This window comes from Rhinolophus sinicus, linkage group LG09 (assembly GCF_036562045.2).
Source record: "Rhinolophus sinicus isolate RSC01 linkage group LG09, ASM3656204v1, whole genome shotgun sequence".
Lineage (NCBI taxonomy): Eukaryota > Metazoa > Chordata > Mammalia > Chiroptera > Rhinolophidae > Rhinolophus > Rhinolophus sinicus.
This window is the reverse complement of record NC_133758.1, coordinates 58,250,722-58,270,467: the sequence shown is the minus strand read 5'-3', so window position 1 is coordinate 58,270,467 and position 19,746 is coordinate 58,250,722. Positions and strand designations below refer to the sequence as shown.

Genomic DNA, 19,746 nt, shown 5'->3' with positions numbered 1-19,746 from the left:
TTCAGGTGGGGAGAAAAGCTCCCTGATGAGATTTAGAGGAACTCATCTGGTCATAAACATTTGAGAGAGGTAGGAACTGTCAGGTGACATCATACAAGCTAGAAAAGGATTTTGCATTCCATCAGCTGCCAGGAGTGAAGCTGGCCCACAAATCTGAGTGGCCGGGCTACTTTCTGACCTGCATGTCAAATACAATCTATTCACTGCTAACATAATGCTTGTGACAATTTCATTCTTACTCCAGTTGTCTGCTCTCTAGTTTTTGCAACTCTCATTTTACAGTTCTAGATTTGGAGCCTAAGACCCTAGAAGACACGAACCTAGTTTCTTGTCCTTTTTTTAGTTTAACAAAGGTGTCTCTGGTATTTTCAGAAAACAGTCCTTCAGGACAGGGTTGAAAGCAGACTTACTGCCTACTTTTTACAAAATTCTGGATTATACCAAGCAATGCTGATCATATATAGTGCGTTTTGGGCCTACAGAACATTGGTCCTTAGCCATCACTTCTATTGAGGCCATTCCCTTCACCTGTTAACCCGTGGCTGTCTTTTGCTAGTTTTTTCTTGCCAGGCTAAGAAAACTGTTGTATGTCTGCCTTTTGTTTGCTCCTCAAAACAGATTATCATGAAAATTAAATAAAAGAGCCGTAAAGGAAGACCAAGTTCCATTTGTTAGAGCTCGACTCTGCTTGATTTTGGAGGGAAAATCAAGTACTTAAAGTGTCTATATTTCCATTGGAATTGGAAATACATTTCAAGTGGAAATGTAGACAGTTGAATAAAAACTTCTGGTGGTAGGCCCTGGGTACCAAATAAGCTGCAATTACAAAATTGCTGCCCCATCTGGTTCTGAATAACCCCTGCACTTTACTTGTATGTCTTGACCCAGTACTGGGCCTCAGTGTGTTTCAATGTGCCAGTCAAGTCTGGGCCTTACCCTGTCAGGTCTTCCAGATCCTAGGCTCATCTTTTGTTTGTTTCTTCCCTATCCCTCTTCAACAGCTTGTCCTGCAGGTCCCAGCAGTTCTGAAGGCTGAGCCAGTAAGGAAGGGAGAGCCTGGGAATAGTGGGCAGGAGCAAGTTCACTAGATGACCTATAGATGTCATAACAGGTCAGAGGTGACAGGACTCAGCCTCAGATGAATACTACCACTATTCTCCTGGATTCAGCACCTCTGTATCTCATCATTCACCAAATTTTGTTGATTGTCCCTCGTCAATTCTCATATCTATCCCTTCTACAGGTATACCTTCTAAAGGTGTACAGAACTTTGGTAATCCAGCCACTGCCTAATTCTTCACACTCCTTGCTCTTCCTTTCTCCCTCTTGCGTTCCCCCTAACTGGAAGCTCAGGGCACACTCAGCCTCTTGCAGATCCCCAAACAGGTGAAATTATTTTTCTCTAGGCCTTTGCTTAGTCTGATCTCTGCCTAGAATGGACTCTCCTCCTCCTCCTCCTCAACATGACAAATTCCTACTCCTCTTTCAAGGCTCAGTTCAATAGTTACCTTCTCCAGAAATCTTTAATGTTTTTCTGTAAAGAATTAGCCATTCCTTCCTTTGGGCTTCCACTGTCCTCCAAACAGAAATCAAGGTTCCTATAAAGTACATTGCTCTCATTTATCTTTATGTATGTCTCCCCATCACATCAGATGGTAAGTCACTTGACGGCAGAATAATGTGTAATCATATTGTATCCCCAACACTTTTTACACAATACAGATAGTTAAGAAATAAAAATTTAACTGAATGCATGAATAGATTAGCTCCTCATCCTGATCTCTGGTGTCTTTTTCTTATACTTTTTATGTCAAAACAAAAATTGATGACTGGCTTTCCAGAATGTGGCAAGCCCTGAGTCCAAAGAGCTGAAAACTCACTTCCTATCAGATTATAAACATCATCTTAAAGATATAGGAATCTCAGCCCAGACATTGAGAGAAATTGTTGGTATGAGTCTGTCATTGGGCTCATCTTTTCTCCCAGGTCTGCCTGCTTAAAGTATCATTAACTTCTCTTAACTTGGGTTAGACCTAACCTAACAGAACATACCCCAAGTTTCTACTAATACTCCTCTGAAGTGGTCCTGTAAGAACTATTAGTCAAATGTATTCCACAGCTTATAAATGGAGACACACAAGATATAAGTCCTTGAAGGCAAGGTATGAGTCATTATATTCCTTGAGGTGCCAAGCATAGTGTCTGTCTTCTAAAATATCTTGACAATATTTGCTTAAATAACTATTAAATAAAAAGATCATATAAGTCTTTGGCATATTTATCTTGGGTGTAATTAAGGTGATTTGTTTAAAGTGATAATTTGTGCTCATTTTCATATTTACCCAAGAACTGGTGGAGAAAGAGAATGATTAAAAAGATGATCACATATATGAATTAAGATAAGCTAATTGAAGATAACGATACATTTTATTCAGAATGACAATTTTAAATTATTGATATTTTCCTCTTTAAAGCATCAACATTTTTGTTTCAACTATTTTATGATGTTTTAAACATATATTGTTCTCTGCCTTAGCGAACTGAAGATACCAAATATAATTTAACATTTTCTTAAGTATTCAGGAATAACAACATGATCTGTTTTCCTAATATACCATAGATATATAGATGGTTCTACACAGTAGGCTTCATGAAGACATGCTGAAGATTTGCTTTCTTGAACAAATGCTTACTGTTGGTGTGGCGTTTAGCAATTTACCTCTTTTTCATAAAAGCAAATATAGAATGTGTAGTTGCATAACCCTTTGGCTGTGTAACATTTTGCTTTTCTGCAAATATACACAACGAAATCAGAGGCTGAGACAACATTCTCCTAAAATATTCTCATCTATTCTCAGTAATATTATCATCACTGTTCATCAGGGGCTTTCACGTTGGAGAAACTTCCAAACATTGAATAAAAATCACTTAAACTTCTGGTTAATTTTAACTAATCTATATGTTGGATATCCACTCATGATTGTACTAGGTGTCAGAGAATAACAAATTTAAGAGTCTTTTTTTGTCCATAGACACAGTCTCTTGCAAATCAAAGGCAAATACAAAACTATATGTAATAAAACATTATAATTATAACTATACACTGATTGAAAAAAGTACAATTTCTAACTGTCGTGCAGGGAGTCCGGCGGGGTCTCTGCTCCCGCTCCCCACACAAGAACGCAGGACATGGTGAGGCCAAAAAGGAACACCCACGGAGCCATAGACGGGGGAGTCACACCACTATATTCCCGCTGGCGGCACTATAGTCTCACTGGAGGCTGAATCCACACTGTCCGCAACCCACCATCCTAACTCTAATCCGCGTTTGCCAGCCCAGCCGCCATCTTCTTGCTAGTCCCCATTTTATTGCTAGCGAGACCACAGCAGTTATATTAGTGGCCAGTGGCTCACTGGTTACAGCTGACGGCCAACTAGCCACAGCTGATGGCCATCCAATCACAGTTGATGGCCATTTACTACCTGAGCCAACACCTTTCTATGTGAGGCTGAGAGCCTGGAAACTGCTTTCTGGGGTTCTGTCCCCACACTAACTAATTGTCACAATTTCATTGCCAATTTTCTGTGAACTTTTAGGATATCAATGATAAAAATTACTATAGCTAAGTTGCAATTTGGGAGACATAGGTCTCCCAAACTTTGGTTTCTTAGAGTACTTATTTCTGGGTTCCTCGTTGAGGGTGACAGATAATCAAGGTTAAAATCCTTCACATGATTAACTAGAAATACATGTCATGGATACTTAAACAGCAAAAACATGGTGAGACATTCACTTAAGTTCAAAGCCACTTCAGCTGTTGACTCTCTAAATCCAAGTCTTTTCTCAGAGAAAGGAGGCACTCAGAGTACCGACTGACTTTTTTGGCCATTATAAAAGCATATTTCTTTCCTTGTTCACCATGAGCTTAAGAAATGTATACTTAAGCCCAGAACACTCCTGGAATTAGATCTGAACATACCTAGCAGTCTGCTGTGGAGCTTAGGAATGTCAGGATACTTTGATCAAATAACCATTCCCCTCTTCCTAGAATACTCAGATACACAATGCTGTCCAGGGGGAGAGACATGGTCTCATTCATCTCTGTGTCTCTTCTAAAAGCCATCCCAGGGCCTGGCTCATGTAACATATACTTAGTCAATATTTTGGGCATATGATAACATATTATCTCTTTGCATTCCTCATAGTATCAGTATTTCTCTAAGTGTGGTCCTATGATTATTCACACTGGAAATACCTGGATGCTTCCTACAATTCAGATTCCTAGGTCCCAATTCATACCAACAATCCACAATTTGCCAAGGGTGAGGGCCAAGAATCTGCCACTTTAATAAACATCCTAGGGGCCAGCCCGGTGGCTCAGGCGGTTGGAGCTCCGTGCTCCTAATGCCAAAGGCTGCCGGTACGATTCCCACATGGGCCAGTGGGCTTTCAACCACAAGGTTGCTGGTTCAACTCCCACAAGGGATGGTGGGCTCTGCCCCCTGCAACTAACAATGACAACTGGACCTGGAGCTGAACTGCACCCTCCACTACTACGATTGAAAGGACAACAAGTACACACTGTTCCCCCAATAAAGTCCTGTTCCCCTTCCCCCACCCCCAAAAAACAACCTCAGTAATTTGAGAAACACTTTGTGGGGGGCAGAGCCCCAGAAAGTAGTTTCCAGGCTCTCGACCTCACATAGACAGGTGCTGGCTCAGGTAGTAAATGGCCATCAATGTGATTGGATGGCCATCAGCTGTGGCTAGTTGGTCATCAGCTGTAACCAGTGAGCCACTGGTCACTAATATAACTGCTGTGGCTATGCTAGCAGAGAGAAGAGAGAAAGAATGGGGCTAGCAAGAAGATGGCGGCTGGGCTGGCAAGTGTGGATGGCGGTTTGCGGACAGTGTGGATCCAGCCTCCAGTGAGAGTATAGTGCCGCCAGAGAGAATATAGTGATATGACTCCCCTACCTATGGCTCCGTGGGTGTTCCTTTTTGGCCTCACCATATCCTGCGTTCTTGTATGGGGAGTGGGAGCAGAGACCTCGCAGGCCGCCCTGCAAGACACATGGTGCAGCGAGCAGGGTCCCTGGCACGACAAATGGCGCAGCGAGCAGGGTCTCCCGCACGACAAATGGCGCAGCGAGCAGGGTCTCCCGCATGACAAATGGCGCAGCGAGCAGGGTATGGTGCTGGCCAAAGCTCCCCGAAGGACGGTGGAGCAGTTTGTGTATATGAACACTCAGTCTCAGGAAGACCAGAAGGAGCAGCTGCCGGAGAGCTGGACCCCCGTGGAGGGGTGGGAGGATGTGGACGGTTCTCCCACCAGCACAGGAAAAGCCATGCAGCTGCTGCAGAGATGGAGCCCCGTGGAGAGGTGGAAAGATGTGGACGGTTCCCCAACCAGCACAGGCCAGAGAAAGCAAAGGTCGTTGCGGCCCTGTGGGCCGGGAGGTTCCTGCTCGGGCAGCCCAGATGCAGGACTTATAGTCCCAGGAGGTAACGCTTGCTGAGTCCTCCGTGGGAGATGAGGGTGAGGTCAAGGTCGTTCCTCACCCCCAGGACAGCCCTGGCGAATGACTATGGACTATGGGGAATTGCCTTCCATCCCTAATTTAATGGACCGCTTGACTATTTGTTTGGGAACTGTTGTTAGTGGAACTGGGGGATATTTGCTTTTGTCTCTTGACTGGCCGCCATTGAGAATATGTAAGCACCTTGATTGTGAGTTGCTGTTGTTCCAGCAGGGTACCCTGAGAGGCACAGAGAGAGTGGCAGTGCCCTGAGAGCCCTGGCTGAGTCCAGGAAGTCTGGCTGAGCCCTGAAGATACCCTGGCTGTGCCCAGGAAGTCGGGCTGTATCCCAGAGAGAGTGGCAGTGCCCTGAGAGCCCTGGCTGAGTCCAGGAAGTCTGGCTGCGCCCTGAAGATGCCCTGGCTGTGCCCAGGAAGTCGGGCTGTTCCCAGAGAGAGTGGCAGTGCCCTGAGAAATCCTAGCTGTGCCCGGGGAAACTAGTGGTACCCTAAGAAGTCCAGGAAGTCTGGCCGTGCCCAGAAGTACTGGTGGTGCCCTGAGAAACCCTGGCTGTGTCCGGGAAGACAGGTGGTACCCTAAGAAGTCCAGGAAGTCTGGCCGTGCCCAGAAGCACTGGTGGTGCCCTGAGAAACCCTGGCTGTGCCCAGAGAGCCTGGCTATGTCCAGGATATTGCATTCACCCCCAGGCTCCTCGCACAGGTCCCCTTGCGGAAGACGCTTGTCGCGTAGATTGTGAGGCGAGAGCCTGTAGGGGTGGAGTGTGGGGGGCAGAGCCCCAGAAAGTAGTTTCCAGGCTCTTGACCTCACATAGACAGGTGCTGGCTCAGGTAGTAAATGGCCATCAATGTGATTGGATGGCCATCAGCTGTGGCTAGTTGGTCGTCAGCTGTAACCAGTGAGCCATTGGCCACTAATATAACTGCTGTGGCTATGCTAGCAGAGAGAAGAGAGAAAGAATGGGGCTAGCAAGAAGATGGCGGCTGGGCTGGCAAGTGTGGATGGCGGTTTGCGGACAGTGTGGATCCAGCCTCCAGTGAGACTATAGTGCCGCCAGAGAGAATATAGTGGTATGACTCCCCTCTCTATGGCTCCGTGGGTGTTCCTTTTTGGCCTCACCATATCCTGCGTTCTTGTATGGGGAGCGGGAGCAGAGACCTCGCAGGCTGCCCTGCAAGACACATGGCGCAGCGAGCAGGGTCCCCCGCACGACAAATGGCGCAGCGAGCAGGGTCTCCCGCATGACACACTTACAGTTTTTAAAAAATTGCTTAGGATTTTATCAAAAGAAAGAAAAAGGCAAAATCTTAGCACAATGAAACTTGGTCCTCTCATCACATAAAATAATTCACTTTTAAAGTGATATTTGAAATGCATTTACTATAGTAAGTGGAACCTTCTGTGTAACTTTCCCTTCATCACTCTTAATGTCATTCCAGCTGAGAGTGAGACTTACAGAGTGCTACTGACTCAGTAGCACAAAGTGGTCTCCTGGAGAAAACAATGCCCATAGTTTGGGACATTAGCTGTATGGGAAATTTATTATTAGCAGATCCCCAGACAGGGAAATGAAAAGTCTCTACTTTAAGAAAACTCTCCACATGACCTATAACTTGGATTATTTTTGTGGCTTTTTACATGACAGAAGAATAGGACAGGCTATAAAGATGAGAAAAGTCAATTCAGTAAACCGATACTTACAAAGCATCTGTCACATAATCCAGGCCCTGGGCTGGCTTTTAGAAGAGACAGACATGAATAAAGCCAGGTCTCTTCCCCAAGACAGTCTAAATATAGTGTGACAAGGGCAATGACAGAGGTAGAGTGGCATGCTGCATAGAACCAATGCTATTAATTCTGACAAGGGGTCACATGAACCACCAAGAGGTGATGGCATTTTTGCCAGATCTTGAAGGATGTGTCGGAGCTAAACCGAGAAGGAGGCATTAACCACAGAGGGAGGACAGAAAACAAAGGCACAGAGGAAGGTATGTTCAGGAAATGATCCTCAGTTCCTGGGCTAGAGTTTGGGTTTTGCGGGGTTGGAAGGGAAGTGGCTGGAGGATATGAGGCTGTAAAGGCAGGCTGGGGCCAGTTTGTGAAAGGTCTAAATATTTCCAAAAATAAATTCTGGTGCTCACTTTCTATATTTGACTTTTCCTGACCCATCAAGCTGCAGCAACTTCTGAATACAATTTGATTTTAAAAAAACACTTGATGAATATACTCTGTCATTTCAGAAGCAAGCATAATTTATTCAAAAGAATAACTAATAATATGAGATCTAAAATGCTTGTCAGTTTATTTCACAAAAACTTTTTTCAAAGAGAGAACCCCTGGTACCATATTTAAATCAATATTTTATAATGTAGTCACTCAACAACAGCTAACGACTAGGGTTTTTTTTCTCCTTTTTTATTCTTAGTTTCAGGTGTACAAAATAATGTAATAGTCAGACATTTATACCCCTCACAAAGTGATAACCCCATTCCCCCAATCAATGACCCCTCTGACATCACACAGTCATTACATTTCCACTATCTCTATTCCTTATGCTGTACTCCACTTCCTGTGACTATATATACATACATACATATATATATGTATGTATGTATATATAACTATATAACTATAACTATAACTATAACTATAACTATAACTATAACTATAACTATAACTATAACTATATATATATATATATATATATATATATATATATATATATATATATAAACTTATAGTTGACATTCATTATTATTCAGCTTCAGCTTCAGGTGTACACTGCAGCGGTCAGGCACCTACACTATCCATGAAGTGGTCTCCCTAATAAGAGATAAGTGTCCATCGGATACCCTACAAATTCTTTACATTATTGATTATATTCCCCAAATTGACTTTCGTATCCCCATGGCAATCTTGTGGTTACCGATTGTGCTTTTTAATCCCTTCACCTTCTGCCTCATCCCCACCCCCCGCCCCCATCTAGCAACCCTCAGGTTTTTCTCTATATCTCTGAGACTGTTTCTGATTAGTTTGTTCATTTATTCTATTCTTTAGATTCCACATATAAGTGAGATCATATGGTATTTGTCTTTCTCTGTCTGACTTATTTCACTTAGCATAATGTTCTCTAGGTCCACCCATTTTGTTGCAAATGGTAAGATTTCATTCTTCCTTATGGCTGCGTAATACTCCGTTGTACAAATGTACCACAGTTTCTTAATCCAGTCATCTGTCGATGGGCATTTCGGTTGTTTCCATGTCTTGGCTATTGTGAATAGTGCTGCAATAGACATAGGGGTGCATAAATTTTTTTTCAAATTAGAGTTTTGCATTTCTCTGGATAGATAACTAGGAGTGGAATTGCTGGGTCATAAGGTAGTTCCATTTCCAGTTTTTGAGATATCTCCATACTGATTTCCATAGTGGCTGCACCAATCTGCATTCCCACCAGCAGTGCATGAGGGATCCATTTTCTCCACATCCTTGCTAGCACTTGTTGTCTGTTGATTTATTGATGATAGCCATTTTGACTGGGGTGAGGTGGTATCTCATTGTGGTTTTTATTTGCATTTCCCTAATGATTAGTGAAGTTGAGCATTTTTTCATATGTCTGTTTGCCATCTGTATGTCCTCTTTAAAAAAATATCTCTTCATATACTCTGCCCATTTTTTAATTGGGTTGTTTGTTTGTTTTTGGCATTGAGTTGAATGAATTTTATATAAATTTTGGATATTAACCCCTTATCAGACATATCATTGACAAATATCTTCTCCTATTCGGTAGGATGCCTTTTTGTTTTATTCATGGTTTCCTTTGCTGTGAAAACCCTTTTTAGTTTGACTTAATCCCGTACGTTTATTTTTTCTCTTACTTCCCTTGCCCGAGGGGATATATCAGTAAAAATATTACTAAGGCTAATGTCTGCAAACTTTCTTCCTATATTTTCTTCTAGGAGTTTTATGGTTTCAGATCTTACATTTAAGTCTTTAAGCCATTTTGAATTTATTTTTGTATATGGTATAAGGAGGTGGTCCAGCTTCATTTTTTTGCATGTGTCTGTCCAGGTTTCCCAGCACCACTTATTTAATAGACTGTCTTTACCCCACCATACATTTTTGCTTCCATCTTTTATAGATTAAATGACCATATAGGCATGGATTTATATCTGGCTCTCTATTCTGTTCCATTGAGCTATGTGTCTGTTTTTATGCCAGTACCATGCTGTTTTGATTACTATAGTCTTGTAATATGATTTGATGTCAGGTATCATGATACCTCTCACTTTGTTCTTATTACTCAAGATTGCTGAGGCTATCTGGGGTCTTTTATGGTTCCATATAAATTTTAGGATTGTATGTTTTATTTCTGTGAAAAATGTCCTTGGTATTTTGATAGGAATTGCATTGAATCTGTATATTGCCTTAGGCAGTATGGACATTTTAACGATATTAATTCTTCCTATCCATGAGCATGGTATGTTTTTCCATCTATTTGTATCTTCTTTAATTTCTCTCTTCAATGTCTTATAATTTTGTGAGTACAGGTCTTTTACTTCTCTGGTGAAATTTATTCCTACGTGTTTTATACTCTTTGAAGCAATTGTCAATGGGACTGTTTTCTTAATTTCTCCTTCTGATAGTTTGTTATTGGTATATACAAATGTGACTGATTTCTGAATATTAATTTTGTATCCTGCTACTTTACTAAATTCATTTATCAGTTCTAATAATTTTTTGGTGGAGTCTTTGGGCTTCTCTATATATAGTATCATGTCATCTGCATATAATGACAATTTTACTACCTCCTTAACAATTTGGATGACTTTTATTTTTTTCTCTTGTCTGATTGCTGTGGCTAGAAATACAGCACTATGTTGAATAGAAGTGGAGAAAGTGGGCAACCTTGCCGTGTTCCTGATCTTAAGGGGAATAGTTTTAACTTTTCCCCATCAAGTATGATGTTAGCTGTGGTTTATCGTATATGGCCTCTATTATGTTGAGATATGGTTCCTCTATTCCCACTTTCTTAAGAGTTTTTATCATAAATGGCTGCTGGATTTTGTCAAATGCTTTTTCTGCATCTATTGATATGCTCATATGATTTTTATTTTTCATTTTGTTAATGTGGTATATGATATTAATTGATTTGTGGATATTGAACCAACTTTGCATACCAGGAATGAATCCCAGTTGATCATGGTTAATGATCTTTTTAATGTATTGCTGAATTCTGTTTGCTAATATTTCATTGAGGATTTTTGCATCTATGTTCATTAGGGATATCAGCCTGTAATTTTCTTTTTTTTTGTAATGTCTTTGTCTGATTTTGGGATCAGGGTGATAGTGGCCTCATAAAAAGAGTTTGGGAGACTTCCCTCCTGGATTTTTTGGAATGGTTTGAGGAGAATAGGTGATATTTCTGTTTCGAATGTTTTGTAAAAGTCACCTGTAAAGCCATCTGGTCCATGGCTTTTTTTGTTGTTGTTAGGAGACTGTTGATTACTGATTCAATTTCCCTGGTGGTAATCAGTCTATTCAGGGTTTCTGTTTCTTCTTGAGTTAGTCTCGGAAGGTTGTATGCTTCTAGAAAATTATCCATTTCTTTCAGATTGTCTAATTTGTTGTCATATACTTTCTTATAATTGATTTTTAATTTCATAGCACTATGATCAGAGAGGACACTTGATATGATTTCAATTTTCTTAAATTTATTGAGACTTGATTTGTGGCCTAACATATGATCTATCTTGGAAAATGTTCCATGTGCACTAGAGAAGAATGTGTATTCTGCAGCTTTGGGGTGAGATGCTTTAAAAATATCGATTAAATCCAACTGGTCCAATGTGTCATGTAAGGCCACCGTTTCCATATTGATTTTCCATCTGAAGGACCTGTCCCTTGTTGTGTAATGTGTTGAAGTCCCCTACTATGATAGTGTTACTGTTGATCTTTGTCTTTACGTCAGTCAATATCAGTTTTATATATTTAGGTGCTACTATGTTGGGTGCATAGATGTTTACTAGGGTTATGTTCTCTTGTTGGATCGATCCCTTTATTATTATATAGTGCCCATCTTTGTCTTTTAAGATGTTCTTCATTTTAAAGTCTATTTTGTCAGAGATAAGTATTGCTACTTCAGGTTTTTTCTCATTTCCATTTGCATGAAATATCTTACTCCAACCCCTCACTGTCAGCCTGTGTGTGTCTTTTGATCTTAGTTGAGTCTCTTGTATACAGCATATACAAGGGTCTTGTTTTCTTATCCACTCAGCCACCCTATGTTTTGATTGGAGCATTTAAGCCATTTACATTTAAAGTGATTATTGATAGGTTCATAGTTATTGCCATTTTTTAATTTGTATTTCTGGTCCTCATCAGTTAGATTGCTTTCATCTTTCTTCTGCTTACAGAAGTCCTTTTAACATTTCCTGCGTTGCTGGCTTGGTGGTAATGAATTCCTTTAGCTTATTCTTTTCTGGGAAGCTCTTTATCTCTCCTTCAATTTTAAATGATAGCCTTGCTGGATAAAGCAATCTACTTTGTAGGCCTTTGTCTTTGAATACCTCCTGCCACTCCCTCATGGCCTGCAAAGTTTCTGTAGAAAAGTCATTTGATAGTCTTATAGGAGTTCCCTCGTATGTAATCTGCTGTCTTTCTCTTGCTGGTTTTAGGATTCTCTCTTTGTCTTTAACCTTTGCCATTTTAACTATAATGTGTCTTGGTGTGGAACTGTTTGGGTTTATCCTGGTTGGAACTCTCTGCACTTCCTGGGCTTGTATGTCAATTTCCTTCACCAGGTTAGGGAAGTTTTCAGTCATTATTACTTCAAATATGTTCTCAATCCCTTGTTCCCTCTCTTCACCTTCTGGTTTTCCTATGATGCGCATGTTGTTTTGCTTGATGTTATCCCAGAGGTCTCTTAAACCATTCTCATTGTTTATTCTTTTTGTTGTTCTGCTGGGTGATCTCTGCTAACTTGTCTTCTAAATTTCTGATTCAATCCTCTACCTCATCTAACCTGCTGGTAATTCCTTCAAGTGTGGTCTTTATTTCAGTTATTGTATTCTTTAGGTATAACTGGTAGTTCTTTATGATTTCTCTATCCTTCTTTATATCATCACTAAGCTCCTTAAACATTTTATCATCAGTGTTCTAAACTCTGTCTCTAATAGGTTTGTTACCTCTATTTCATTTAGTTCCAATTCTGGAGATTTCTTCTGTTCTTTTATTTGGGATGTTTCTTTGTTTCCCCCATTATGGCTGACTCTCTGTGTTTGCTTCAATGTATTAGGCAGATGCCCTAGTGTTCTCAGTCTTTGCTCAGTGGTCTTATGTAGTATGTGTCCTTTATATTTGAATTGCGCCGTTTCTGTTTTCTCCTGTGCGTGTGCTCCAGAGGTGACCCTGTGTTGTGTGTAATCTGTTAGAGTTGAGCTTTAATTGCTTTTTGCTTATCAGTAGGTGGGATTGACTCCTAGGCTGACTACCATGATTCCCTGAAAATAAGAGCTAGCTGGACAATCAGCTCCAATGCGTCTTTTGGAGCAAAAATTAATTTCAGACCTGGTCTTATTTTACTATAATATATAGTATAAGACCAGATCTTATACTATACTATAATATAAGACCAGGTCTTAAACTAATTTATGCTCCAAAAGACACATTGGAGCTGATTGTCCAGCTAGCTCTTATTTTCAGGGAAACACGGTAGTTGTGAGAATTGTCTATGCCTACATTGGATGAGCTGCTGTGTGAGGATTGACCCCTCAGATGAGGCTTGCCCCTTATGGGCTCTTGTCCTGTAGAGAATTCCCTCTGTGTGTGTCACTTGTAGGTTAAACCCAGTAATACTCTGGTTTGGTCTGGAATTGGCCTCTGGGTGTGTTGAATCTTGTGTCTCTTGGGCTGGGCCCTTCAAATAATTCTCGTGCGAGTCTCTTAGCTGTTTTGCGTGATGGGCAGAGAGTCCTTTGATGGGTTATAGATGTTCAATTTGTGGTAAAGTTCCAGAGGAGAACTCAAGAAGCCCACCTCACTGCCACCATTCCTATGACATCACTCATGACTAGTTTTTAATGAAGTTGTACCCAGAATGGTCTGTCTTTCTCAAAACCTTACTAATAGCAGTCTGTGTTTAATTCATTTTCTACTTTATTATTTATAAAAATAGGATTGAAAACCTTGAAAACAAGGAGTTAACATTTTTTTCATAGTAATAAGATATACTAACAATTATGTCTGTGAACTCATCCTAGAAAAAGTGCTACATACCTCATTGCTGAATATTACTATGGTCACCTTCAAAGTACTCCCCTTGGGAAGCTATGCACCAATGTCAGTGCCTAGTCTACCCTTCAAAGACAAACATTTCCACAAAAATTTAGCACAGATTTTAACTGAGGCCAATATTTTAAAATCTGTACAACGCATATCAAACCTCCAGGGTCAGAGTTAGCCATAATATCCAGTAGTTGTATGTTTTAATCTTTAGTTCCTATGGGAAAAATACATTCTGGACAGTATTTTCAAAGAGTCTCTCAAATGAAAATGTGTACCTGCTCTATACAGAGAAGCAGGCCGTGTGAATTTGCAGTATGTCATTGGTGCATATTTATAATGGGAGAAAATGAAAAAAGTAGAAAGAAACAGTCCTCTGACCCTTAAAGTATAAGGGCAGAATAAGCCCAGCACACAGATGGCTCCATAGTTGGGCCATGCTGCCAGTACAAAGATCTGTCGTGGAGAAGCTGGAATACTCCAGGCTACTAAAGTTAAGGAAAGGATTGAGATGAGCATTATTAGGGCACTTACAAAGCATAATTGGGCTCTTTGACACTTACTATAAATGACAATAATAATAATAATATCATTTATTGAGCACTTATATATATGCCAGATACAGTATTCATTATTTGGCGTAATACTCTTTCTTAAACTTCACAACTGCACGAGATGATAATGAAATTATTACCATCCTCATTTTATGACTGAAGAAAACAGACTCGGAGAAGTTAAGCAACTTACTCAAAATGACATGGTGTTAATAAGATGCAGACACAGGGTTTGTCTGCACAAGGACCTTTCTTTTATATGACTTATTGAGGTAAAGAAGATGCTTGGGAAATCTTTATACAAAGGGCACAAACTCAGAAGATTTATAAAAATATAATAAGATAAAGGCAAGGGCCAGTAATCAAATCAGCCAATTATCCCTCATGCCTACATCTCTCCCTATGGTAGTTAGATGCTTAGGGCTTTCAGGCCCCTGGGGCTCCATTATCCTGTTATAGTAACCCCTCATTTAACAGGATGCCAGACGTCAAGCCACTGCTCAGAACAAAAATGCAAACCCTGAACAAAGTAACAAAAAAAAGTGAGTAGCAGTGCTATGACAGAGACCTTGAATTTTATTCTAAAAAAACCGGAGACACTTTAATGGCCTGTAGTTATAATCTGCATATATGTACAGTTGTCTGCATGTACAGTGATCTTGTATGTACAATATGGCGATGACAATGAGAAGTAAAGAAATGGTAACTGAGATACTTCCGGAAAAATGGCGGAGTGAGGTGAGCCTCTGTAAAGCTCCCCTGGAATTTACAAAGAATCGAACAACAAAAACTCCACAAAGGACTCCCTGCACAGCAGACAGGCAAGACGAAGAGGCCCACTACCGACTGAAATCACCTACAGGTGGGAGATTCGCGCGAGTGGAGGGAGGAGGAAAGGGAGAAGAGCGCGGAGACGGACCCGCGCGGGCGCAGGACGCAGACCTGGCTCAGTGCGCCGAGCTCGCTGCTTCCCAGAACTACTGCAGCTGTGGGAGATCGGACTACTAGGGCTCCACCAGGGCCCCACAGGGCTGAGGGGACAGCATATAACACGGCTGAACCCAACGCTCACGGCAGAGACCTCAGAGAAAAGACTGAGGGAAAAAGGCTGAAAACGGTGGTTTAAGCCCGCACTGCCGAGCAGAGAACGGAGCCTTAGGCACTGAGACTAGCCGCCCCCTCCCTCCCCTCCCAGAGCTCGCCCCGCCCCCACCTGCCCGGTGCTAGAAGCGAAACAGTAGCAGTGTCAGATCAAAGCAACAGAAAATTTGCTATTTTGAGAACTGTGGACCGCAGACACAAATTCACAGCCCAACTAGTTCCGGCAAAGGGGAGAGAGCTGTGGAAGCAGGACTGGCTGTGGTGGTGGTCACTGCCATTGCTCTGGGCCACCTCTCACAACTCACCCTGCCCCTGACCCCACCTATCTGGGCGGATCCCTGCAGGAGTAAACAGAACTGCTGAAATATACGGGCTCTGAATCAGCAGCTGGAAGAGCTTTCAAACATCAAAAGCTCTCCGCATACCCACCGGGACACTGCGCCCTGTGACCTAGACGAACTATTAACAGAGGAGAAGCCCGTCTCCCAGGGAATCCCCCCATTGCGTGAGAAGTTGGAATAGTGCAGAGAAAACATAGCACTACTGTGTGGGAGAAGAAAAATAAGTTGCAGTTGGAGAAATAATAAAACATTCTACCAACAAGTACTGGCAAACAAAAGAAAGACCGCTTTCTATCAACCTGTTGCAGAAGTCACTCCTGTAGATGTCTAGGAAGAGAAATAGTAAACCAGTAATCGCCATGAATAACCAAGGCAACAAGATAGCTCAGAAAGAAAGTGAAAAATCTCCAGAGAAGGCACTTAAAGATACAGAAATATGTGACTTAAATGACAGAGAATTCAAGATTGCAGTTCTGAAAAAACTCAACGAGATACAAGAAAACACAGATAGGCAGTTAAAGGAACTCAGAAACTCAATCAAAGAACAGCATGAGCATTTTACGAAAGAGATTGAAATTTTAAAAAAGAACCAAATAGAATTTCTGGAGATTAAGAACTCAATAGAAGAAATTAAGAATGAAATAACCAGCTTAGGTAGTAGAGTTGACCAGATGGAGCAAAGAATCAGTGACATCGAAGATAGAAACCTGGAAATGACACAGATAGAAGAAGAAAGAGACTTGAGACTTAAAAGAAATGAAAGAACTCTACAAGAACTTTCTGACTCCATCAGAAAGAGCAATATAAGAATAATGGGCATACCAGAAGGAGAAGAAAGAGAGAAGGAACAGAGAATATATTCAAACAAATTGTCGATGAGAACTTCCCAAATTTGTGGACAGAACTGGACCCTCGAATCCAAGAAGCAAATAGAACACCTAGTTACCTCAATCCCAACAGGCCTTCTCCAAGGCACATTGTATTGAAGCTGTCTAAAATCAACGACAAAGAAAGAATCCTCAAGGCAGCCAGGGAAAAGAAGACGGTAACTTACAAAGGAAAGCCCATTAGATTATCATCAGATTTTTCAGCAGAAACTCTACAAGCCAGGAGGGAGTGGAACCAAATATTCAAACTATTGAAAGAGAGAAATCATGAGCCAAGAATAATATATCCAGCAAAGATATCCTTTAGATATGAAGGAGGAATAAAGACCTTTCCAGACATACAGAAGCTGAGGGAATTTTCTAATACACGACCTGCACTACAAGAAATACTAAAGGAGGCTATTCGACCACCATCAAAAGGGACAATTTGTGGCAACCACAACTCAAAAAGGGAAAGAGTAAAGGCCTGAACCGGAATATGGGAATGGAGAAAGTAAGCGTGCTGAAGAAAATGGAATACTCTAAACATCAAACTTACTTTTACACAAACTTAAGGGTAACCACTCAAAAAAAATCCAGAACTGAAATATATACTGAAATAAAAGAAGAAACAGAGGGAAACATCATAGAATACCACCACACAGAAATAATAGACAACAACAAAAAGGCAAAGAAACAATGGAGACACAGCCTTACCAGAAAACTAAAGATAGAATGACAGGAAATCCTCACATATCAATAATCACCCTAAATGTAAATGGACTGAACTCACCAATAAAAAGGCACAGAGTAGCAGATTGGATCAAAAACTAAACCCAACCATATGCTGTCTCCAAGAGACACATCTCAGCTACAAGGACAAGCATAGACTCAAAGTGAAAGGGTGGAAATTGACACTCCAAGCAAATGGTACCCAGAGAAAATCAGGTGTAGCCATAATGATATCAGATGAAACAGACTTCAAGGTGAAAAAGATAACAAGAGACAAAGATGGACATTTCATAATGGTGAAGGGACTGTACAACAAGAAGACATAACAGTCATCAATATTTATGCCCCCAATCAGGGAGCACCGAAATACACCAAGCAACTACTAACAGAACTAAAGGGAGAAATTGACCAAAACACAATTATACTAGGGGACTTAAATACATCATTGACAGCTATGGATAGATCATCCAAACAGAAAATAAATAACGAAATAGTAGCCCTAAATGACACATTAGATGAAATGGACATAATTGACATTTATAGAGCACTTCATCCTAAAACATCAGACTATACATTCTTTTCTAGTGTACATGGAACATTCTCAAGGATAGACCATATATTGGGACATAAAATCAGTCTCAACAAATTTAAGAAGATTGGAATCATACCATGCATATTCTCTGATCACAAGGCTTTGAAATTGGATATCAACTGTAAAAAGAAAGCGGGAAAAAACTCAAACACATGGAGATTAAACAACATACTTTTAAAGAAGGACTGGGTCCAAGAACAAATTAGAGGAGAGATCAAAAGATACATAGAAACAAATGATAATGAAAATACATCCTACCAAAATTTTTGGGATGCAGCGAAAGCAGTTTTAAGAGGGAAATTTATCTCATTACAGGCCTATCTCAAGAAACAAGAAAACTCCCAAATAGATAACCTCATGTTACACCTTAAAGAACTAGAAAAAGAAGAACAAGTAAAAACCAAGGTCAGCAGAAGAAAGGAAATAACAAAAATTAGAGCAGAACTAAATGAAATAGAGAACAAAAAAAATAGAAAAAATTAATGTGACAAAGAGCTGGTTCTTTGAAAAGATTAACAAAATTGACAAACCCTTGGCTAGACTTACTAAGATAAAAAGAGAGAAGACACTGATTAACAAAATCAGAAACGTAAAAGGGGAAGTTATCACGGACACCACAGAAATACAAAGGATCATCCAAGAATACTACGAAGGACTATATGCCACCAAATTCAACAACCTGCAAGAAATGGAAAAATTCTTAGAAACATATAGCCTTCCAAGGCTGAACCATGAAGAACTGGAAAATCTAAACAGACCGATCACCAGCAACGAAATTGAATCAGACATCCAAAACCTTCCCAAAAGCAAAAGTCCGGGACCAGATGGCTTCACTAGTGAATTCTACCAAACCTTCAAAGAGGATCTAATACCAATTCTGCACAAACTCTTCCAAAAATTGAAGAAGAGACAGTACTCCCTAACTCATTTTATGAGGCCAACATTACCCTGATACCAAAACCTGGTAAGGACAGCACAAAAAAAAAACTACAGACCAATATCTCTAATGAATACCGATGCAAAAATCCTAAATAAAATTCTAGCAAATCGAATACAACAATGCATTAAAAGATTATTCATCACGACCAAGTGGGGTTCATCCCGGGGCACAAGGATGGTTCAACATACAAATCCATCAATGTGATACATCACATAAACAAAATAAAGGACAAAAATCATATGATTATATCAATTGATGCAGAAAAAGCATTTGACAAGATACAACATCCATTTATGATTAAAACACTTAATAAAATGGGTATAGAAGGAAAATACCTTAACATAATAAAGGCCATATATGACAAGCCCTCTGCTAATCTCATAATTAATGGAGAAAAACTGAAGCCCTTTGCTCTACGTTCAGGAACACGACAGGGATGTCCCCTATCACCTCTGCTTTTCAACATAGTGTTGGAAGTCCTTGCCAGAGCAATCAGGCAAGAGAAAGAAATAAAAGGCATCCAAATTGGGAATGAAGAAGTTAAATTATCACTCTTTGCAGATGACATGATGCTATATATAGAAAACCCTAAAGACTCCACCAAAAAGCTATTAGAAACAATCAACGAATACAGTAAAGTTAGCGGCTACAAAATCAACGCACAAAAGTCCATTGCCTTCCTATATACTAACAATGAAATCTCAGAAAAAGAAATACAACAAACAATTCCTTTTGCAATTGCAGCTAAAAGAATAAAATACCTAGGAATAAACTTAACCAAGGATGTGAAAGACCTATATGC

The 19,746-nt window shown here is 40.4% G+C and overlaps 1 protein-coding gene across 5 annotated transcripts in view; it reads right to left on the bottom strand.

Moving 5' to 3' along the window:
• Window positions 1–19,746, bottom strand: part of KBTBD12 (kelch repeat and BTB domain containing 12) — an 89,416-nt gene that overhangs the window by 37,658 nt on the left and 32,012 nt on the right. Inside the window, exon 5 of one of the 5 annotated variants that reach the window (XM_074340476.1) lies at window positions 8,257–8,821. The exons of the other annotated variants lie outside the window; for them this stretch is intronic. Within the exon in view, the coding sequence (XP_074196577.1) occupies window positions 8,592–8,821 (230 nt within the window). The 3' untranslated portion in view covers window positions 8,257–8,591. Of the gene's footprint in view, window positions 1–8,256; window positions 8,822–19,746 lie in introns of those variants that run through there. 5 annotated transcript variants of the gene reach the window in all.